The following is a 25,554-nucleotide window of genomic DNA, read 5'->3' as shown; positions in this document are numbered from 1 at the left end:
AGAAGTTATTTAATAAATTTTTAAAAAATAAAAGAAAAGGAAATGCATTTTATATTATGAGAAATATTTACATTTTTCATTCACATATTTCATTGCTTAATTTTTTATTTTTTTTAAAAAAAGATGAAAAAAAAAAAAACAAAAATTCACGAAATTTCATAAAATAATTAATTAAATTTTCAACAGATCAAGCAATAGTTGAATTATCTGAATCCGGAAATCAACCTGTTTTTGTATTTTTTTTTTATTTTTCTAATTTGCTATATTCAATATCTCTAACACTCATGATTTCCGTTTTACCAATCCTAAATATTACAGAAATGAATTATTAACTAAATCCGGAAACCAATCTGTTTTTTTCCAACTTGCTATCATCTCTGACATCCATAATTTCCATTTCGTTCATGATTTCCTAAATGTGTAGATGAATTACTAGCCGGATCCGGAAATTAACTTGTTTTTGTATTTATTTTTGTTTTTCAACTTGTTACATTCAACATTTCTAGCACTCATAATTTCCGTTTTACCAATCCTAAATATTATAGAGATAAATTATTAACCGAATCCGGAAACCTGTCTGTCTCTTCTTGTTTTTTTTTTTTTTTTTTAACTCCTTACCATACCTGACATTCACAATTTCCATTTTATTCATAATTTCTAAAGTGTGTGAATGAATTATTAGTCGGATCCGGAAATCAATTTGTTTTTGTATTTTTCTTTTTTGTCTTCCAGTTTGCTACATATATACGTATATTCAGCATCTTCAACATTCATAATTTCCATTTACTTAATCCGGAATATTGTAGATGGATTGTCCAAATCCGGAAGTGTATGCGGATATGATGAAACGATTTTCGAAAACACTAAATAAAGTTTTGCTAGCATATGCTGATATGGTGCAAAAGGATTTTAACAAATTTGTTAGTGATGAAAAACTTGCATGCATACTGATGAATAATGTTCAACAACTTCGGTTTGTTTTAATTTTTCTGTTTCTTTTTTAAAATTCTTTTTTTTTTCTTTTTTCAAATATAATTTCAAAAAAAAAAAATTAAAAATGAAAGTTGAAATTGTTAAATATGTGGAAAATTTTTAACTAAATAAAGGTTTAAATTTATGAATAAACAAAGAGATTATAAAAAATAGTAAACATTTTAATTCATAAATAATTGATAATTTAATTATCAAAAAAAAGAAATTAATTTATAAACTTAAAAAAGAGGTAAAAAGGTTTTTCTTTCTCGAATTTTTACTATTTTTTCCTGACAAATCATTTTAATGCACTAAAATATGAATGAAGTTTTAAATTTTTGAAAAAAGAATTTTTTTTCTCATAGCATACGATATTTGGAATTGGAAAAAAAAAGAAAAGAAAAAAGTTTTTCAATATATTTTTTTCTTTTTTTTTTTTTGATATATTTCTTTCATTTTTTTTTTCCAAAAAATACAAAATTTTTGTCGCATAACTGAATTTGTTACTGAATTATATAAATTTATACTGAATAACTAAATTTGTACTAAATAATACTAAATAAAATTGCAAACATTCAAATACAAATGAAAATTTTCAGTTTTGCAGAATAATGATTTGAAAAAAAAAAAAAGGAAAAAGAAAAGTGATTATCAGTTTATATTTTTCATACTTACACTTTCGTGTTTGCAAATTATGCAATAGCATTTGCATGCAAACATGCAAGTATTTATATTGTAATGCAGTTATAGTAATTGATTTGATTAATGTGTTATCATCAAGTAATAATTTTATCACTGCAAAATCTGAAGTTATGCTGATAATCTGATCGATTTAATCGCTAAAGTTGTACTGATAATCTGTTCAATATAGTTCCTAAAGTCTGATTACATTAATGAGTTAGTATAATCTTCGTAATTATACTGATAACCTGATCAATGTAATCCCTGCAGTCATACTGATAACCTGATCAGTGTAATCCCTGCAGTTATACTGATAACCTGATCAGTGTAATCCCTGCAGTCATACTGATAACCTGATCAGTGTTATCCCTGCAGTCATACTGATAATCTGATCAATGTAATCCCTGCAGTCATACTGATAACCTGATCAGTGTAATCCCTGCAGTCATACTGATAATCTGATCAATGTAATCCTGATCAATGTAATCCCTGCAGTCATACTGATAACCTGATCAGTGTAATCCCTGCAGTTATACTGATAACCTGATCAGTGTAATCCCTGCAGTCATACTGATAACCTAATCAGTGTTATCCCTGCAGTTATACTGATAACCTGATAATATATTTTCTACAATTATACCAATAATCATTTATACTGATAATCTGATCAGTGTAATGTTTCCAATTACTCTGATAATGATAATTTGATCAGTGCAATATTTATTATACAGTTATACTAGCAGCATGATCAATGTACTATCAAACAGTACATTATTAACTTGATCAACATATTCAAATTATACTGATAATCTTATCAATGCAATATCTATTCTTACACTGATAATTTAACCAGTAATAATTTTACAATTCTAGTGATAATATTCAATGGAATGTTGTATAAATGTTTAATTTTAAATTTTTGATCTATTTTAGGGTACAATTGGAGAAAATCTACGAGAATATGGGTGGTCCAAATCTTGATCCAACTGCAAATACCGTATTAAATAATCTTCAGAAGAAGCTTAATGCTGTTTTAAATAAATTATCAGGACAATTTGTGGAAAGTTTAGTGCCAAATATTCATGTACAAATGAATAAATTGGGCGTTATTTTGAGTAAAATTAAAGGGCCACAACTGCCGAAAAGTCAATTAGTTGCAGTAAGCCATTTTTTCATTGTTAATTTAATATTTTATATTAAAATAATAATAATAATTAACATCAATTTAATTGAAATAAACAAATTATAATCGATTTTTCTTTCCGTTTTTTCTGTTTTTTTTGGTTTTTTTGGCTTTTTTTTTTAAATTAATTATATTGTTTTAACAATTTTTTTTTGCAACATATTCTTCTAGCAATTTAATATTCTATGTTAAAATATTTGTCGCATTAATTTTTATTAAAATAAATTAAATTGAAACTAATAGCTTAAGCAAATTCATTCATATTCCTTTGTCATCATATTTATGATAGAAATTGATGAAATATATTGTTTACATTAATTGTATCGATATTATTTATTTAAAATTTGCAAAAAATTATTATCTATTTAAATAAATTTGCAAAAGAGATATAAATTTTTTCATTCATAATTTAAAAATTTTAATCTTATTTATTTATTTTTTTGAAAAATTACTTTTGATCAGTTTCAACAATGGAATTATTAATGAAATGGAAATAAAAATTGAAATAAAATTTTAGGAGGTAGATTCGGTACTTGAACCACTGATGGAATTATTGGAGGATAAATTGCAAGATTATGCATCACAATGCGAAAAGACAGTATTAAAGTATTTGCTGAAAGTATAATTTTCAAATTTATTCAATTAATTAAGAATGAAATTGTAATTAATGAAATTAATTTACAATTTAAATTAAAATTTTAAAAGAAAGTTAAAAATTGAAGACATTTGAATTTGAAAACGAATTACATACAGTTGTTAGCAGGAATTGAATTTTTTTTTTCATCGTTTCCTAAAATTTAAACTTTAATTTTTATCAATTCTACGAAATTAAAAAGAAAAAGAAAAAGATAACTGATAATAATAAACGAATAAAATAGGAAAGAATAATGATTTCTTTTTTTTTTTTTTTTATGGAAATTTTTTAAAAAATACTTAAAAATAAACATTTAAGAGTTTACATCTTATGATTTGATTATTAAAATTATTTAAAAAAAAAAAAAAAATTACTAAAAAAAATAGAATTAAAAATAATTAATTCTAAATTTGATCAGTATCCAGTCATTCATTTGAAATATTTAAAAAAAAAATTAATGATGAGAAAATTTGATTTTAATTTATTTTTTATAGGAATTATGGCGAGCAACGATAACAAGCATGGAAAAATTGGTTGTTTTACCACCGCTTGATAATAAAGCAGTATAATTTATTGATTTTTTCTTTTTTAAAATTTTATATTCAATAATTTTAATTTTTGCATTATAATTAGTCATAATAATTTATTGAAATTCTCAGCTACAGTAATTGTTGAAAATTTTGTGAAAATAAAAGTTAGTTATTAAAAGTATTAAAAATTTTTGATGTATTAAAAGAAAGTTAAAAAAAAAATAAAAATAATAAAAAAAGAAATAAAACTCAATTACTGAAAGGAACAAAAATGTTTTCAAATATTTATGCTATTCAAAGTTTTAATTCAATAAAAAAGTTTTTTTTTTTTTTTTTTTTTTTTTGTTCTTTATTTTTAAAATTTATGAAGTTGAAAATTTATTTTTTACTTATAATTGTAATTTTATTTAGTCTGAAATGATTATTATTGAAATTTCGATTATTATATAACTATTTGTTTATTTTTAGATTTTGAAACAAATACCAAATGCAGAAGTATTCTGTGATATGACAAAGCTAATGTCAACTCATTTAAAAGAAGTGAAAAATATAAGTTCAGTGAAGGAAATGATGGTAAATCAATCATTTTACTAATTAATACATTATCTTATCATTTTAATGAAACTTTTATTTTATTGTATTTTTTTTTTCAAATATAATTACTTGTAATTCTAACGTAATTACTCATAATTTTTAATACTTATTATACAAATATAATTACTTGTAATAGTTTATACTTATAATATAATTACTTATAATACAAATATAGTTATTTATACTTATAATATAATTACTTATAATAGTTTATGTTATTTTATTTTTAGTATTTTTTTTTCTTCTTTAACTTAATTTGTTATTTTAACAAAAAAAAGTTTTTTTTTTGTTAGCAAATATAATTTAAATGTATACTTGTACCAATAATTATTTAAGATGGATTATTAAAATTCTTTTTTTGCCTTTACTTTTTTAAGTAATTTCTTTTTTTTTTTTTGAAAATATTTGGATTAATAATAAATAATGATTCCTCGTTTTTTTTGGATATTTAATTAATTAAAATTAAAGTAATTTAGGATATTGCTCGAGAATATGAGCGTTCATTAACTCCAAAGCAGTGTACAGTATTGGATGCAGCATTAGATGCTGTAAAAGAATGTTTTCATGCCGGTGGTCAAGGATTGAAGAAATCGTTCTTCGAGAAATCACCTGAATTGCAATCATTGAAATATGCCTTATCGTTGTATACTCAAACTACCGAACAACTCATTAAAACGTTTATTACCAGTCAAAAGCAACAAGGTTTGTTTATGGATTTATTTATTATTTTTATTTGTTTGTTTATTTATCAGTTTATTCATTAATTTTATTTTTTCATTGTTTATTTCTTTGATCATTTGTTTGTTTGTTTTTCAACTCATTTATTTATATGTCTGCCTGTTTATCAGTTTATTCATTAATTCTATTTGGTTATTTTTTATTTCTTTGCCTGCTTTGTCTATCTATTTCTTTGCCTGTTTTGTCTATTTATTTCTTCGTTTGTTTGTTTATTTGTTTTTCGTTTGAACATTTATTTGTTTGCTTGTCGAATTGTTCATTAGTTTTATTTCTTTCCTTATTTTTTTTATTTTTCTGTTTGTTTATTGTTTCTTTTTTCCTTTGTTTTATTTGTCTGTTTATCGATTTGCCCAGTTCATGTTTGTCTGCCGATTTCTTTCCTTGTATGTTTATTTCGTTGTTTATATGCTCATTTATTTGTTTGTTTATGTAACGTCTTTTGTTTGTTTGCTTCTTTTTTTGCTTGCTTATTTGTTTGCTTAATTGTTTTTATTTTTTCGTTTTCTCCATTTGTTTATTGATTTTTTCTGTTTACTTTTTCATATGTTTGTTCATTTACTTTTTTGTTTTTGTTTCATTTTGTTTGTTTACCGTTGATATCAAAGTTTAATATTAATATCTAAGTTGAACAACAATTTTAACTCATTAATTTTTTGTTATACATAAATGATGGTAACCAAAGCAGTGCGATGAAATTAAATACTTTGAAAATTTCACGCAGACATAAACCAGTAAATCAATAAATCACTCTGAAAATGAACTTTAGCGAAAATATTTGATTTATTTTAATATTTTACAGAATTGAAAAATTGAAGGTAGCATATATTCTTACTTTTGTAAACGTATTTCACGTGTCATTACGTTAAAACTTTCGTTTCGTTTCTTTTTCGTTGTTTATTTATTCGTTGCCTTTTTATCATCTTTAAATTGAGAATTTGATTCGTTAATTGATTAATTTTAATTCAAATTCCCAAATCTTTTATAATCCAAATTTTAATCTCAATTTTCGAAATTTAAAATTCAACTCAAATTTGTTGAAAGTCAACTTGAATTTGTATATTTTTTTTTTGTTAATTGAACTTTTTAAAACATTTAATCAAAGTTTTGAAAATTTTTTCAATTGTCCATTTTTAAGATCTTCCTTCACAAGAACAACCGGTTGGTGAAGTAAGTATTCAGGTGGATCTGTTCACGCATCCAGGAACCGGTGAACAAAAAGTTACTGTTAAAAGTTTGTTTCATCACTAACATTATCTTTTTTTTTCTTTACTAATTATTTTATTTTGTTATTTGCCGAGCACTTAAGTCTTTTCTACGCTTCTTACCTGTGCGTTTAATCTTACTTACATAAACTAATTCAATATTAATTCAATACGAAAGAATTTTCTTTAAAATTTATGATGACAAATTTGAATAAAATTTCAAAAAAACAATCAAAAAAAAAAAAATGTATTTTCATTTAATTAAGTATTTATTATTTTTTAAGAGGTGCAAAGAATTTTTTCTTCATTTAATTTTGATAAAATCATAGATTAAAGCTTATTTATTGTATAAGAATGTTTCATTTATTTAATTTTTAAAGATTATTTTTTTCATAAATTTTATTCTTTTTAAATCTCTTAATTATACTATCTAAAAGTATCTCAAGAGTTCTCATTCCTAATTAATTAATTAATCTCTTAATTATACTATCTAAAAGTATCTCAAGAGTTCTCATTCCTAATTAAACTAATGAGGAAGAATTTTCAGATGAGAATTTCAAAAGAATTTCGAGAAAAAAAAAAAAAAATTAAGAAAAGAAAAAAATATTTCTTTTTTACAGTATTGGCAGCAAATGATCTACGATGGCAAACAGTAAGTACATTTAAGCCATTTGTTGAAGTGCATTTAGTTGGGCCACATTTGGCTGATAAAAAGCGCAAAATGGCAACGAAATCAAAAAGTGGCAATTGGGCACCAAAATTCAATGAAACATTTCATTTGTAAGTGAATTAAAAACAAAAATAAATAAATAAAATAAAATGATAAACAACAGAGAAATATTATTGTTTTGAAATTTTAAACTAAAAAGAAAAAAGAGAAAATGAATATGATATATTGATTCATTGATATGATATGATATGATATCAGTTTTCTAAATATGAATTTTATCACTAAAGTTAAACGTCGTCTTCTCATAATCTTTCTTATCTAAATATATATCATTGATTTTATATGCATGAATCTATTTTATGCATTGATATGATAATATATAATCACAATATGTGTGATATAAATATTTCATACCATATCAATCTTATCTTTTCTTATCAGTACTGATTACTCTTACAGTTTTCTTGGTAACGAAGGTGAGCCAGAACATTGTGAACTGATGTTCCAAGTGAAGGATTACTGTTTTGCACGTGAAGATCGAATTGTTGGAGTTGGAGTATTACAGTTAGCCAATATGATTGAGCAAGGAAGTTGCGCTTGTTGGGTACAACTTGGCCGACGTTTTCATATCGATGAAACTGGCCTCATCTTACTTAGGTATGGTAATTTTCAGTCTTTAATAAAAATCTTTTATTACTCAACGATCACTAATAACAATAATAATGATAAATAATAACAATAATAGCAATAATAATAGATAAATAATAGTAATATCAATAATAATAACAATAATAGTAATAATGACCAGTAAGAGAAAATAAATAATAATAACAATAATAATAAATAAAAAATAAAAAGATAAATAAAGATAATAATAAATAATAATACTGATAATAATAACAATAAATAATAATGATAATAATAATAATAACATAAAATCTTAAATTATATATATGTAAGTTGATGATTTTTTTGTTTTTTAATTTCATTATAATATTATATGAATAATTCAGTTATTCCTTATATAATTTCTCGAATTTATGTAAAATTTTGATTGTCATTTATTATTACTAATTATTATGACTATTATTCTTTATTGTGATAAACGAATTTTATTAAAATTTCAAGGAAAAATGAAGCAATTGATTAAATTTTCGTATAATTCTCTAGGATATTAAGTCAACGACAAACCGATGAGGTAGCTCGAGAATTTGTACGTTTAAAATCAGAGTGTCGATATGAGACTGAGTCAACAATCGCAGCATCAATGAGTAATCAACAATTAGCTGCAAATCGAGTTAGTTAATGAATATTATGAAAATCAACAGTATTTCACTTTTTGTTTTGTTTTGTTTTAAAATAATTTATGCATATTTACTATTCAAAAAGAAAAAAAAAGAATGAAAGAAGAAAAAGAAAGAAACGAATAAAAGTAAAAAATTAAATTAATTTTATAAGTATTTTTGTTTAAAAGAAAAAAAAGGAAAGAAAAGAGAAAAGGGAAAGAGGAAAAAAATGAAATCACAATTAAATGTTTATATCATTGAATTACTCTGATATTATTTATTGTATCAAAATAGGTTGTTAAACTTTGACCTCGTAGTGATTTTTAATTCAGTGATAGATGTCATTGAGTGTTTTTTTTTTTTGTTTTTAATTCAAAATAGAAGTTAAACTTTGACTTTGTGATGATTTTTAATTTAATGATAACCTTATTACTTTTTTTCTTTTAAAATCAAAAACACAATGTTGAACTTTGACCTCGTAGTGATTTTTAATCCAGTGATAGATGTTATTGTTTTTTTTTTTTTTTTAATTCTAAACAGAAGTTGAACTTTGACTTCGTGGTGGTTTTTAATTTAATGACAAATTTATTGTTTTTTTTTTTTCTTTCGAAGTCAAAACATAATATTGAACTTTGACCTCGCAGTGATTTTTAATTCAACGATAAGTGTTTGTGTCTTTTTTTTTTTTTGTTTTTTTTAAGTCAGTAATATCTAATGTTATTTTTTATTTTATTTTGTCATTTTTTTTACAATTTTATTATTTCTGTATTACAACGACATTAACAGTCTATAATTAAGCAAATTAATTGTTTTCTTTTCATAATTATTTTGTTTCTTGTTTCTTTCGGATTAAATTTTATGTTTACCTTTCTTTTGTAAATAATTGGATGAAAATGAAAACAGATTACTGTTCTCTTTTTTCTTCGAGTTTTAAGAATATTTTAATCCATGAATTTTTTTTTCAGAAAAAAAAAAGCTAAATTATAATAATTTATTTTATTATGTTAATTAATTCAGCACATTTATGAGTTACAAAGAAATAAATAAAAATGATGTTTTACATAATATAAGAAACAATTTAAGTAATAATATCAGAGTAATTCTATAATATATTATTATTATTATTATTATTATTATTATTATTATTATTATTATTATTATTATCTTGCTTCTTTTATTTCATTTTCAATGGCTATAAGTCACTTATTGAACAATTTTTTTCTTCAAAACTTTTCAAATTTTCACTCATTAATTAAATTTATTATTACTTTTAATTATTAATTATTATTATTATTGTTGTTAATAATATTATTAACGCTTACCATTTTACGTGATTTTTCATGACGTTATTATGCGTGATGTACGTTAAATACTGTATGTGGCAAAAAAGTATTAGCTCAATTATTGTATAATCGGGTAATTAATTCAATCTAATCAAATTATTTTTGAGAAATGATAATTCTATGATAAGATCATAACTCATATAATAAATTTTTTTTTTAAATTCCTTTTAAATTGGAGAGGAAAAAAAATAATGAAATTAATTAATTAATATCACTTTTTTTTTTTGTTCTATAATTTATTTGTATTATAAATAGAAAAATTCTTAATCAAATATGATAGAATAATTTTTTAAAAAATTAGATTCTTTTCTTCTCTCGTTTTTTTAACTGAACAACTATTTAAATTTGTTAGAATTTTTTTTAAGAAAATAGAAAATTTTTTGTTGTTTTATGGAGTTATGCCTTTTCATTACAATTAATACTATTATTTTTTGTTTTTTTTTTTGTTAATATTGTAAACCTTTTCTTTTTTTTTTTTTTGTTTATTATAAACATTTTGGAAATCACTTATTTTGCCTGTAATTCTATGCTATATTTGTTTACTAGTGAATATGATAATTTATTGTTTTGATTTTTGTGAATTATTAGCGATTAATTAATTAATTAATTAATGATATATTCTTGAAAAGTGAAAAAAGAAAGAAGAAGACGAGAAACGAGGATAGCATTGAATAATTTGTTTTTATTTCTCTTATATGATAGCAAATAATAAATGAATAACAGTTACATTAATTGTGAATTTAAAAAAACAAACAAACAAACAAACAAGAAAACAAAACAAAAAGAAAAAACGAAAATAAAACTTTGTGCAAAATTTGCTTAAGCAAAAAGAAAAATTTATTTGTGTAAATTTAATTTTTTATCAATTTCGGTCATTTTTTTCTTTTTTTGAATTTTATATTTGTTATACATAATGGAAAAAAAGATTTTGTGAATATTTAAAATTTGAATAATTTTTCCCTAATTTTTTCTCTTCTTTCTTTTCTTTTCAAATAAGTCTTTCTAATTTAAAAATTTAAGTTATATTTGAATATTTATTAGCTTATGTGTATATTTCTTGTGCCTTTTTTTCAAGAAGGTAAATGTGCTGTTCTTATGTAATTAACAAAAAAAAAAAAAAGGAAAAAATGATAAATGTATTTAAGGAAGTAAAATGCTTTATTATCATTTGGTATACATAAATAAAAAATGTTAATATAGAGTTGAAATTGAGGTACAAAAGATATTTTGCAGTTTAATAAATGTAAATATAATTTAAAAAAAAAGCTGAAATATTAAAGGTAGCTTGCTAAATGTCAGTGAAACAAAAAGGTAACTAATTGGAACCGAGGTATCAATGGTGCTTGTTATTGGAATTTCAAATTTAAATAAAATGTTAAGCAAAATTTTCCCCTACCCAAAAAACGACAAAAGAAAGTGTTAAAAAAATAAGAAAAAACCAAAAATAAAGTATAGTAAATAGAATAAATAATAAAGTATATAGAATAAATATATATTAGTAAGATAGAAATAAAATGATCGATCAGTTAATGCTATTTAATATTATGATCAATCGATAATAATTTTTCAATTATTACATAAGTTTTTAAGTGATTGATTAATTGTTTGTAAAATATATTTTATATATGTATGTATATCACTATTTGAAAGAAGCATATGTATTTTATTTAAATTAATTAAACAATTTTAAATTAATTAAATTATTAAATTGTATTTAAATTAACTGAACTGCTTCAAATTAATTAAATTATTAAATTTCAAAATAACCTAAAATGATTCCAAACTAAGTATCAGAACTGTGATTCCAAACTAAATATCAGAACTATCAGAACTAAATAATTCCAAACTAATTAAATTATTAAAAGTGTTAATGCTTAAAGAAAAAAAAAAAAGAAAGAAAGCATTGATGAATCAAAGATCAAAATTTTGAATATTTACTAATTAAGGAATTGTAGCTTTACTAATAATATTAAATATACATGAACTGTACATAAATATATTTGCAGAGATATAATTAAAAAAAAATTTAATTTGAAATTAAGCAATTAGTAAATAGTCAAAATTTAATTAATTTTTTATAATTTAGCAAAACAAAAAAAAAAAAAGTATAATTTAGAATTTTCTCTTTCTCCTATTTTGAAATTTTTGCACAAATAATTAAATACAACTATGATAGGAAATGGAATTTAAAGAAAAAAAAAAGTGGGCATTTAAAGGTTACGCTGTTCACGTGGAAATACGTGGAATTCATATCATTTATTATCAATCTTATGATATAAATTGATAGATCACCGATTAACACATGAATTTAAGCATAATTTTAAATCGATAATCTAAATAAATAATTAAATTAACACAATTTCCGGAAACTTCTCCGTTTGCTACGGAAATGTTTACGAAATTTGAGAACAGTGCAAGATAAAAGTTAAATAATATTTTAAATAATGTATGAAATATCAAAGATTGTAATCAGAATTGATTAAATAATTATTTTTTCTTAATTTTAGAGAGAAGGAAAGACAAATGGATGAAGAGAGAGAGAGAGAAGAGAGAGAGAGAGAGAGAGAAAGGGAGAGAGATGAGATTTCCGGTGAAATAATACAAATGTATAATGATAATTTCTTATGAGCATTCCAAAATGTTCCAATGATATTATTAGATGACATTAGTTGACCTTTAATCTGACCTGACCTGATTTGATCCGATTTTAGGTCTTAAATAATTTTTATAACAATAATAAACAGAAATAAAGTTCCACTTCCTCTTCATTTTATCATTTTTCTTCTTTTTGCAATAAATCCAACATTTCTATTTTATTTTATTTTGTTTTGTTTTTTTTTTCTTTCAATTTGACGATGCAATTGACAAATCAATCAATCAATAAATCAATAAGTCAATTATATTGATTACGACGTGTCAAGAATGCACTTATTCCATATAAAAATCCATTGAGAAATGAAAGAAGCTGAAAAAAAAAAAAAAAAAACAATTTCAGCACAAAAAAAATATTTTATATTAATTTTAATTATTCATTAAAATTATTTCCTTCGTTTTATTTTTTTCCTATCAATGATTTTTCTAAACAAAAAAAATCTTTTTGTTAAATTCGCATTACATTTTAATACTTTTCATGTTTTTTTAAACAAAAAACTAATTTTTTTTTTCCGAATGATTGACACAAAAAAAAAGCAAAATTGTTTTATTTATTAAATTACCAAAGTAAATTTAAAAAATTTTTCCTTTTCTTTATTAATTAATTAAAAAAAATTTTAATTTAATTTTTCCTAAAACAAATACCAAACTTTTTATGGTTTTTTCTTTTTTTTTTTTTTGAACGATTTACAAAAAAAAAAAAAAGAAAAAAACACAAACAAACACAAAATTGTTTTATTTGCTAAATTGTTAAAGTAAATTTAAAAAATTTTTATCTTTTCTTTATTAATAAATAAAAAATTTAAATTTAATTTTTTTTTTTTTTTGATAAAAAAAAAATATAAATAATTACCGATGCAAAAACCCATTCAAAAATTGTACGACAATGATTATGAATGATACCATCTGAGCCAATATCATTACAATTATTTGACCATGCACCTGTTGAATAATATGCTTCGATAAAGCCCAAAATAATATACGATGGACAGGCTGTCATCGAGAACATAAAATCCTTTAATAAAAAATTATAATTAATTTAAATTTTTTTTTTTTGAAAAAAAAGCAAGAAAATAAAAAGAAAAAAGAAGAGTAAATATATTTTATTTATTTATTTTTTTGAAAAAACTTTTCAAAAGTCTAAAAATTAAAATAAAGAGAAAAAAGAAAAAAAGAAATAAAAATATTTTTATTCATTTTTTTTTTGATATTTTATTTATTACTATTAATTTTTTAATTAATGAATAAATGAAAAAGCACAGTATTTTTTAGCATTTGAAAAAAAAGTTTACATTGACAAATATTAAAAGAAAAAAAAAAAATTTTTTGCTACTTATTATTACAATTAATGAGTTAAAATGAAAACGAGCCAAGTAATATAAGTTTATATTAAGCAAAACTAAATTTTAAGTTAAGCTTTCTAGGCCAAGTTAAGCAATGTTAGATTGAGCTACGATTTCAAATTTTATTTAAAATAAAGAATTTTTATTTTGTTTTTACAAAATAAAATTACAAATATTGCATGATTTTTAATAATTGCAATAAAATTTATGTAATTGTTTTTTTTTTTTCTTATTACAAAAATTTTAATTTTTTTTTTTTAAATTTATAATCAGCCAAAAAACTTACAGAAATTTTCCATGGCCAAAAATCAAGATGTGTTAGATGCAGTTGGAAGAGAAAAACGACAAGAAAAATGAATGAAAAACAAACAGCAATGCCAGCAAAGATAAGTAAAAATGTTTGGCCAAAAAGAATTCCTTTAAATGGTCCTGGGCCATATACTGATACAATTGATGATACAATTAATAAGCCTATGGTCTGTAAAAAATGCAAATATTCATTTAAAATTTTCATTTTATTGCAATTAAGATTTATTTTGTATAATTTTGATTGGAATATTTAATCCTAAAAAATTAAAAAAAAAAAATTTTTTTTTTTTGATCTAAGAAGAAAAAAAAAAATTTGAAACAATTATTGTAATTATGATTTATTTGCTGCCATTTTATATGAGAATATATGATTTTAAAAAGAAATTTGAAACTTATTTGAACAATTTAAATTGTTTTTTTTTTTTTTTTTCTATTCTATTTGTACAACAATTTATTAAAAAATGAATAATAAAAAACAAAATATATACAATTTCAAGAATTCGTAAAACACCAGCCATTTGACAGCAATAAAGTTCATTCAAATCACCACGACCAAAGTAATATTCACGATTTTGTAAATTCTCATTATCTGTTTTAGCATTTGTTGGCGCTATTGTATCATCAGCTGATTGCGCACGTGTATAAATTTCGTGTCGTGTTGATGCCATAGTTGCTTTCTAAACAAAATTTACAAATTAAAAATTTTTAAATTAAAGAATGTACAATAGTTGCTTAAAAAAATTTATAAATCAAAATTTTAAACTAGCAATGATTCAATTGTATTATGTATAGAATTATCGAAATATTAATTTCATTTGAGAAAACTTAGATCTAAATTAATTTATTACATTATGCAAATGAATTAATTTTAAAAATTAATAATTGATAGTCATTAAAAAAAGTAAAAAAAAAAAAAGATGGAAAAAGTATAAATATGCAATAACATTTAATAAATATTTAAACCAAAGGATTTCTTTTTTTCAAATTTTAAGCATTTGCATTTTAAGTTAACTTAAAAAAAAAATTTTTTTTAACTTAAACACAATATAACATATTTTCAAAACTTTGAAAATATTTGAAACTTAAAATTTGAAATTTAAGCGAAATTTAGATAATAATTGAAGAAGAAAATATTAGAATGATTATTTGAGATTGGAAAAGTAAATAGGAAATGAATGATAGATTACAACGCTATGCTATAAATAATGTTTCGTTATTGCATGATAAATAGAAACTGTAAAAGTAATGAATGTAATAAATGTAAATACAACAATAATATTAAAATTTAATATTAGCATAAATTTCAAAATTGCAATTTCAAATCTTTAAAATATGAATAATTTTGATAAGTATTATATTTCAATCAAAATATTACAATTACTTCTTCCTTTTCCATAAAATTCTATCATTTTCAATACTAAATAATAATAATAATAATAATTATCATAATTTATCAGTAATATATAATGATAATAATAATTATAATAATAAAAATAATTAGCAACAGTAAATGATAATAGTAATGATAACGATAATAATAGCAACAATAGTAATAATAATAATAATAAATATAATAATAATAAAAAATAATGGAATAATTAATTTGTTTCATCTTTTAATACGAAAAGAATCAAAATAGATTTTTTAATTTTTTTAAAAGCAATATATATAGAAAAAGAGAAATTAGGTAAAGAGAGGAGCACTAATTTTTAAAATAAAAGATTGGCTTCAAAAATTATGGATTAAATTAAGATTTCGCAGCAATTTGAAAGCTACCCGAGTAATCACTATTAGATTTCAGTAGGAAAGAAGTAGCATAAAATACAATTATTCGTTTGAATATTTGCAAGAAATAAAAAAAAAAAAAAAAAAAAAACGAACTAAAAGTAAAAGTAAAAATAAGCATTGAAAATATTTCTGCTTATTAATAATAATTACTTCATTAAGAAATTGAATTTTCTGATGAAATTTTAACAAAGGCTTCGGAAATAAGCAATTTCAATTCAGATTTTTTTCTTTTTTTTGCTATTTCAAAAAATTCACTATGCTAAATATAAAAGAATAAATAAAAAAGTTTTTTTTTTTTTTCTGGAAATGTTCGATATAATTGAAATGATAGTTTTGTTGTGTAATAAATGGTTAAATAAACTATTGATTGAATTTGTTGACAAATAAATCAATAATAATATGACTTAATTAATTGATCATCGCACGATGACATTTGAAACTTTTTAAAAAAATAAAAATAATAATAATAAATAAATAAATAAAAATGATTCATTAATTCTTCATATTACCAATTTCTCTTTTTTTTTTTTTTTTGAAATTTTACTTTAAATTTATATGACTGTATTGTATTCAATTTTAGATGTAGTGTTTCTATTAAAGAAAGTTTTGAAGGTTTTCCATCAGTTACCAAAATTTTATCTAATAAAATTGAAATTTATAAAATTTCCATTTAAAATTAAATTCTTTAAAAAAAAATTTAATAGATGAGCAAAAACTTTTTACACAAAACATTCAACTTCATTTCTTTATATTTTCTCTTTTTTTTTTTTTTTTTGCTTTGCAACAATAAAGAATGAAATTTTATTACAATTTAATAAAAAAATTTTATATCTAAAAATTAAAGCTTAGAAAATAAAATAAAATGAAATGAAATGAAATATTGTGAACAAAATTACTCCAATCTTCAACAGCATTACCAAATTGAAAATATGAAGAGAGGAAAAAAGAAAATTAATTTTTAGAAATTGAGAAATGTTATATCGAGAATTAAAATATGCGATTAGGCAAACATTTTCTTGATTTTTTTCTGAAATCATTGAAATAAACAAATAAATAAATAATTTCAAAACATGCAGACATATAAACATTTTCTGATTTTTTTTTTTTTTTTTGAAATCAATAAATCATTGAAATAAATAAATAAATAATTTCAAAATCTGCAGGTAGACATTTCTTGATTTTTTTCTTTTTTTTTTGTTTGAAATCATTAAATCATTGAAATAAATATATTTCAAAAGATGCTGAAAGACAAACATTTTTTCATTTTTTTTTTTTGAAAATAATAAATCATTGAAATAAAACGAAAAAAAAAAAAAAAAAAAAACAAAAAAAATGTTTCAAAACATGCAGACAAGCTATTACGTCAACATTTACAAATGTTATAAAATGTATGTCAGGCGCAGTTAGCATTTCACAACTATTGAAATCTGAGAACTACCAGTAAGAATGCGAAAACATTTCAAATAAACAATTTAATAGCATTTGTTGGTTATGTATGTATGTGTGTGTCTGTGTCTGTCTGTGTGTGTGTGTATGTATGTATGTATGTGTGTGTGTGTATGTTGGGCGCTTTATGTACAGTTTTGTCCGTTGACGAAGCGGTCGATGCACCCTTTGAATTCATCGATAAATAATACAAATGTGTGTTATATATTCTTGTCATTCCATCAACTGCCGCCACATTCATTCATTACTGCCTTAACGCAAATTTTTTTTCTTGTTTTTTGTTCAAATCATAAATTTGTTATACTTTTCAGGAATCGGAATCTGGATTCAAATTGAACTCAGACAGAAATCTGGATTCAAATTGAACTCAGACAGAAATCTGGATTCAAATTGAACTCAGATAGAAATCTGAATTCAAATTGAACTCTAACAGAAGTCGGATTCAAATTGAATTCGATTAGAAATCTGGATTCAAATTGAACTCAGACAGAAATCCGGATTCAAATTGAACTCAGATAGAAATCTGAATTCAAATTGAACTCTAACGGAAGTCGGATTCAAATTGAATTCGATTAGAAATCTGGATTCAAATTGAACTCAGACAGAAATCCGGATTCAAATTGAACTCAGATAGAAATCTGAATTCAAATTGAACTCTAACAGAAGTCGGATTCAAATTGAATTCGAATAGAAATCTGGATTCAAATTGAACTCAGACAGAAATCCGGATTCAAACTGAGTTTTCCATATATCATTGCAATTACTAATCGTCAGAAATAAAAAAAAAAAAAGAAAAATGTTAAAAATTCGATCAAATAATACTTATTGAAGATGGATTTTTATTTTCCTTTTGAACTTATTAATTAATAATTCTAACTTAATAACTTAATAAGAATATAGAAACTGTGTGATAAAGTAATGAATGATATTTTCAGAATTTTTATTGAAGTTCAGAATTTTTCAATTTTATTATTTGTTTTAATCCATTAATATAAATAAATAAATAAATAAAAATCATAAAGTAAAACCGTTCGTTAATTAGCATTAAATAATAATTAACAAAAAAAAGAAAAAGGAAATAAAAAAGAAGTATGTAATTCGAATACACATCCGTAACGTCTGGTACCACTGAGTAATCGTATCCACATTGACTGATGAAAACGTTTTATAATAAAGGTAAGGAAGGAGGGAGAGAGAGAGGGAGAGAGAGAGAGAGAAGGAGAAAAAAAGTATGATAATATTTAAAAATCATTCCGAGAAATATATAATCAGTTAAAATTTGCTATCAATAAAAAAAAAAAACGGAACTATTTTTAAAAATCAATTAAAGAAATGGCAATATTGAAAAGTAAAAGAATTTTTATGCAGCAATTGTTATTTAATTAAAAGTTTCGAGAAATTTCAAATTTCTAACAATCTAATATCTTTTTAGTTTGATTAATTTTTCAATTAAATTAAAAAAAAAAACAACGGTAGAAATACAAAAAAAAAAAAAAAAAAAAAAAAAAAAAATTTTTTTTTTCTTTCTTTCTAAATTAATAAGTACTTTGCTAACAAATTTTGCACTTTTTTCTAAAGAAATAAAGAGAGAATTTTCTAATTAAATTAAGCAATTCTCTAAGATTTAATTATTCTAAGATTGTAAACAACTGATTTCTGAATTATTTAATTTACCAAAAAAGAAAAAAAAAAATCAAATTTATGCCATTATGAACAAATAGACTGAATGTAATTAATAATAAAATCGGAATAGAATACATATATACAATTAATACAATACATTGAATGGATTTAATCTAAATTAACTTTTATTTCTGTAATTGAATTTTAATTGATTAATTCATTACAATTTTCATATCAGAAAAAACATATTTATCTGCGATAACATTCATTCGTACAAATTGTAAATGCTTGAAAAGGATATAAAATATTTTCAAATTCATATAAACTTATTATGAAAATAATTATTGGATGAAAATTAAGAAATGATAAAATGCTAAAGTAGAAGTATTATATATTCTCAAATTTATTTAAATTACAATTATAATTTCACTTAAATATAACTTTCATTCATAAATAATTCAATGGTAACAATAAATCAGTTTGAATTTTAAAATTATTTTAATTTTACATCAGCCAAAATTATTCAAAGTTCAGTTTATTTCAAAAAAAATTTTTCAATTTTATTATAAGTTGATTTTATAAAAACATTGAATGATTAAAATAATTACATCAGACATTCTAAATTATCTATCGTATGGCTATTTACACAAACTAATAAACAAATTATTTATGCTAATAGTGAATAATAGCAAATTGTAAACATATAAACAAATAAAAAATTAATTCTTTTTATATACATATAAAATCCACGCTAATAATGAATTATTTACATAAAACCAATTAAAACAAATAAGTGATAAATTAAAATGATAATGAGAAATTGAATGATAAATTGATAATGGAATGAAGACATTTTGTTCTATGCATGAACATTAATTTACTTTTATTTAATTAAACAGGTAAGATATAACAGGTTTTATAACACACACATACATACACACACACACACACATACACACACACACACACACACACACACATACACACATATCCATTATTCATCTTTTATGATATCATTGTATTAAATTGTTAAAAATGCGCCACGCCATTTTATGTTATTATTATCAAATATTCCTCTCATTAATAATTAGAAATGATTGATTAAATATGAATCATATATTTGATAATTAGAAATGTAAAATTATTTTCCGCGAATATTTTAGGAATTTGAAATTATCACAAATAATATTAGTATGAATTTTTGAAAAAAAAAAAATTAGCTTAAAACAAAAGAAACATTATGCATTAACTATTAATTTTATGAAAATTATTTATTTATCATCTTTTCTAGCAAACAACTCTAATTACCTTAGTGTATTTTCATCATTTATAATTTATTTTAAAAGTTTTTAATTTATGCTAGCAAAATTAAAAGTGAGAAGATGTGGAAATTATTTATTTATCATGTTCATAAATCTTTGAAAATCTTTTTTTCTCTTTATTTTTTTTTTTCATTTTTTGTTTTTTGATTTTAAATTGCTTCTTAAAACGTTTCCTATTCTATAATCAATTCTTCTGCTCTTGATAAATCATTACTTTATCACAAAAATTCAGGGAAAAAAAGAGGACAAAAAAAAAAAAAAAGAAAAACGACAAATTAAATTGAAAGTTAGAAGTCGATTAAAAGTTTGCAGAAATTTTCAAATCTGATAGATATAATTTAAATAAAGTGAAATATCTAATCTAACAAATTCACATTTCTAAAAAAAAAAAAAAAAAAAAAAAAATAATTATCAAATGAATAAAAATATTGCATTATTTTCCACTTCAAATTGTTATTATGTGGAAATTAGAGGGAAAAAAAAATAAATAAAACTAAAAGAGTTGAATAAATAAATGCTTTAAAAAGTAAATGCGAAAAAAAAAAAAAAAAAAAAAAAAAAAAAAGGAAAAAGACAATTCGAAATAATAAGTGCTATTTTAAAATAAATGCTATCATTTTTTACATTTTTCTTTTAGAATTTGCTTTCAAAAAATTTTATTCATTAAATTTTTATCCAACAAAAATATTACTTTGTCAAAAATTGATTTCTTCATTACTTACATTAATAATTAATTGATTTTTAAATGATACATAATATAATGAACAAAATAAATTGAGTAAATATAACTTTTATAAAATTTTATTTCAACTTTTCATTTATTGAGTAAATCTAAGCTGTAATTTGAAATAACTTTTAACTAATGTTTAAATGATTTATTATAAGGATTAATAATTCATCTATTAATTAATAGGAAATATTGAAAAATTTCTACGTTTAAATAAATTGATAATGTTTTAAATTTTAATGAATAACATTTATACTTATTTCATCTATAAAATAAACACTGCAAATTAATGATTAAGCGAGTGATATTTATTTTATTATAATTTGCAATTTTCTTTTTCTTTTTAAATCACTGTTGTTCAAAAGTGAATTAATTACGAAAATTTAGCTTCAGAAAAAAGAAACATTAATTTAAATGAGATAAAATATAAATTTTTGGAAATTAAATTAATAGAAGGGATGACCTTTGACATGAATTGATTTTTTTTTTCTTTTCATTTCAAATGAAATTGTTAACACAGAATGTTGGTCTAATCAATAAATGACTAAATTTCTCGTTAATTAGAATTACATTTAAGATAAAAAAAAGGAAGAAATATAAGCAAAAGATGTATTAGTTTTAATAAACAAGTATGGAATCTATTATGATTAGTAGTAGAATTAGTAGTAAATTGCATTACTATTATTAATAAAAATTAATAAATAAGTATAAATTTGATTACTATTATTAATAAATATACTACTATTATTAGTAAAAATTTAATTCAGTATAAATTTCGTCAGAATTACTATTAATAAAAAAAAATTAATAAATAGGTATAAATTTCATTACTATTATTAATAAAAATTTAATAAATAAATATAAATTTTATCACAACTACTAATAAAAATTAATAAATAAGTGCAAATTTTCATTACCATCATTAATAAAAATTTAATAAATAAATATAAATTTGATTAATAATATTAACAAAATAAAACTGATATTATTCTTTCCCATTGAATAAAATTATCCATTTTTAATTTTGAAAATCATAATTTTTCAGCACAAATTTCACAAAAAAAGCCAAAATTATTGAAGATTTAGATTTTTTAAAAATAATTTTTACTTTAAACAATCAAAAATATAACTAGACTGAAACTTATTAAAGTTATGCAACACCGTTTCAGGTAAACAATAATTTTCATAATAGTCACAGTCTAATGTACCACGTTGTATGCGTGAAATTTCGATTATGTTCTTTGATATCTCTGTATTATTCGGTGACGTAGCAATGAAACCGTTGAAATTATTACAGTTCGTTCTTATTACTACTTTCTTTCTTTTCTTTCTCACGTTTCCTTTTTGTCCTAACAGCGTTAGTTACGTGTACTTCAATATTTTACGCGTGACTTAACACGTGTGGAATAATTAATATTTTATTAATTGAGCATATGTGACGAATTTAATGTTAAAATATTGATTGTAAAATTTATTTATTTGTTGTTTTTTTTTTCAGTAAAATGAATTTGAGAATTAAGCATAATTTTGATAAATTAAATGAAATTAAGTATTTATATAATAGTCGAATTTTATCTTAGTTATAACATATGTTAGATTCATGAATGTTTTGATAGTGATAGTAATTTAACTTTTCCTTTTCTTTTCTTATCTAATTGATTTAAAAATGTTGTTTTTGAATTATGAGTGATTTTTGTTATAGAACATAGGAATTGCTCGTCTTCTCATCTTTATATCATTCAAGTTTTCACACTTCAAATTGCGAAAAACTTTAGTACTAGAAATTGGTACATAATATGATATTTGCCAGTAATTATTATTATTATTTGAGGGCAAATATATTATCTTTTTTTTTTGATGTAATATGTCAGTATGAATTAGCCTTATTTTTAAAATTCTACTAATTTTAGTATAAAGATGATGTATAATAGTATAGTTTTAAAATATGATTATCTTAACATATCACAACTGACCACTAATATGGAATCGTTTTTATTTTTTTTCTAGATAATGATCATTAATCAGTTTGGAAAAAACGAGTTCAGATGATTTTCCAGAAATCCATGCGTAACATATTGCCTGTCGCTTGTGTCATTTCTTTTACATTTTATTATATTCATAAAATTAAATAAATAAAAAATAAAATTCTAGTGTTGTTTCCTTTAACTTCTTTTTTTTTTTCTATTGTGATGTGTTTCCCGTGATGAATGATAAAACTAACGGTTAATTTATCAATTGAAAGTATTTCAATTAAATCCTATAAATATTCTTTGTTGTCATTCTTCATCAAATTTCTAATTTCACTGACCCTCAATAGGCTAATTACACCATTTTTTTTACATAGTACATCTGGCGAGTTTTTTTTTTTTTTCTCTTTTTTTTCTTTGCAAACTTTACTGTGTCTGATATTTTTATTTCTGAAACCCATAAAAGATTTCTGAAGTTCAGATGAATTCTTTTGTGGTGAAATAAATCAACAGTAAAACAAGTAAGAGAAAGTTCATATGCTAAGCAGCTGTTTCCTTTAGTTTCTCATTTACTAAATTTAAACTATAAAAAAAAAGAAAAAAAAAAAAGAGGAAAAACCGGTACCATTAATTTCTTTTACCATTGCTTTTATCAAATTTACTTAATTGAAGAAATTGCTGCTTTCGCTTAGATAAAAGAATTGGAATAAATGTTTAACTCATAGAACATTTGTCTAATATTTTCTTGTAAATTTTCCATTGATTCCTACAATTGTTCATATGATTTGATTGATATTTTTCTATATTTCAAGCATTTCTCGTCAATAAATTGATCGATAATCGATAATACTAATAGTTTTTAGCAATATTTAATCCAAGCTATTCGTGATATATTTATGCTAATTTATATGACTCATTGTACTTACATATCTATGAGTCATTATAGTAATGATATAAATTTTATGGTTTTTTTGTTGTGCTTTAGCAGTAATTTTGCATTGTTCAATGTTCGATGTTCTCTCTTCGACTCTTTGAGTTTCATTTTTGAAGTCATTTGGGAATATAAAAAGATAACAAAGGCAAAAAGCGAAGAGTGTAGCGATCTGCTAACTGAAGTGATTCTATCATCATCTTAGCTCGTCTGGTTTTTCCTTTCCTTTTTGTTAGGATTTTTTTTTTTTTTTCATTGAAAAATTTTTCATCAATTTTTTAAAATTTTCTTTCGTTTTTTTATTTTCTTTCAATTTTCTTTCACTAAAATGAGACAATTATTATTTTATGCTTCTTTTTATCTTACTAGTTTTCTATTTTTTTACTTGCAATAAATCGTAAGATTTAAATTTGAACAATAGCTACAAAAGTAATATACATTCATAATTTATAAATTGTCCTCATTTTAGTCTGAACTTTATCATTTGATATATTATAAGTTAAAAATGAATTTGTAATTGCAAATTGTCTAATTTATAATGGTTATTGCTATTATTCAGTCAACAATTTTCCTTGAATATTTAGAAAGGTCATTCCTAGTGAATGACCATAGATAGTCTAATTGATGAACATAATAAGAATATCCTTTCTTCTGGTATATTTGTGTGGATGGCATCAATACTGAAAAAGTTTTTTAATATCACAGGATTTGCTCACGATCAATTTATCTCAAATTTTTTACTTGAAAAAGGAATTTAAATATATACATTTATTTAAAACGAAATTCTGTACATTTTATTTTTTGTAAAATTTCTTCCATCAAAAAATATTCATTTATATATGTTTGTTTCTGGAATTTTTGTTTTTTACTTCATATGATAAAAGTTGAATTCAGTTCGGTGATCTCTGAGACAAATGAAAGAAAAAGAAAACGAAAAAAAAAGAAGTTAAAAAATGATTTAAGAAATTTTTTGATGAATTCAATGATGTTTCATTATTGTGAGAATATCAATCATTTTAGCCTGATATGTAACATTGCTATGATAATATTTTGTCATTTCTTATATTTTTGATTTTTTTTAAATGATTTTTTATCATGTTATTACATTTAATTGAAATGTTTCGAAATTTTCAAAATTTAAAATATAGCTCCTTTTTTGGAAATGAAGTTTTATTGTGCTTATTTTCTAATTATTTCATCATTTTTTTAATGATATTTTTTAATGTTTTGATAACATTGTATTCTGTATGAGGAATTTTATGCTATCTTTGAAATAATATTCGACTTTTCTTATCATGATAGCACTAGATAAGGCTCACAATCAGCACATGAAGTATGCCAAGTTTTAGTCCAATTTTCTCTTTTCTTATCATTATGTTGCTAACTCATAAAGTTTGTAATATTTTGATTTAATATTTTTTTTTTTTTTTTTAACTTAGTTTAAAGTAAAATTCCTATACAATAAATCATATAGCAACTAGTAATTCGTACTGTTCGCTTAATTTTTAGCAGCTTGGAAAATTCATTTTATATCTGGCGGAAATTGTCACATAGTTGCATTGATATCGTATCATTTAGTGTTTAATGACATGCAATTTTACTTATTCTATTTG

At 21.7% G+C, this 25,554-nt stretch overlaps 2 protein-coding genes across 2 annotated transcripts in view; one reads left to right on the top strand and one right to left on the bottom strand.

Annotated features, from left to right (window-relative positions):
• Positions 1-8,510, top strand: part of Bma-unc-13 (conserved hypothetical protein,hypothetical protein) — a gene marked incomplete at both ends in the record, with an annotated part of 64,131 nt that extends 55,621 nt beyond the window's left edge. The window contains 10 exons of the mRNA XM_043080962.1: positions 807-973; positions 2,587-2,812; positions 3,354-3,455; positions 3,965-4,033; positions 4,469-4,573; positions 5,071-5,296; positions 6,468-6,563; positions 7,155-7,314; positions 7,664-7,861; positions 8,375-8,510. Of these exons, the coding sequence (XP_042936896.1) occupies positions 807-973; positions 2,587-2,812; positions 3,354-3,455; positions 3,965-4,033; positions 4,469-4,573; positions 5,071-5,296; positions 6,468-6,563; positions 7,155-7,314; positions 7,664-7,861; positions 8,375-8,510 (1,485 nt within the window). The remainder of the gene's footprint in view (positions 1-806; positions 974-2,586; positions 2,813-3,353; positions 3,456-3,964; positions 4,034-4,468; positions 4,574-5,070; positions 5,297-6,467; positions 6,564-7,154; positions 7,315-7,663; positions 7,862-8,374) is intronic.
• Positions 8,511-12,726: 4,216 nt separating this feature from the next.
• Positions 12,727-14,805, bottom strand: Bm17681 (Uncharacterized protein; the record flags this gene model as incomplete). Its single annotated transcript, XM_043080961.1, has 4 exons — positions 12,727-12,798; positions 13,339-13,500; positions 14,115-14,306; positions 14,626-14,805. 4 exons carry the CDS (start codon positions 14,803-14,805, stop codon positions 12,727-12,729), a joined length of 606 nt encoding a protein of 201 aa, XP_042936895.1.
• Positions 14,806-25,554: the final 10,749 nt, after the last annotated feature.

This window comes from Brugia malayi (genome assembly GCF_000002995.4).
Source record: "Brugia malayi strain FR3 genome assembly, contig: Bm_v4_Chr3_scaffold_001, whole genome shotgun sequence".
Taxonomy (NCBI): domain Eukaryota; kingdom Metazoa; phylum Nematoda; class Chromadorea; order Rhabditida; family Onchocercidae; genus Brugia; species Brugia malayi.
Note: the sequence above shows the minus strand (reverse complement) of the source record. Positions and strands in the feature narration are given on the sequence as shown.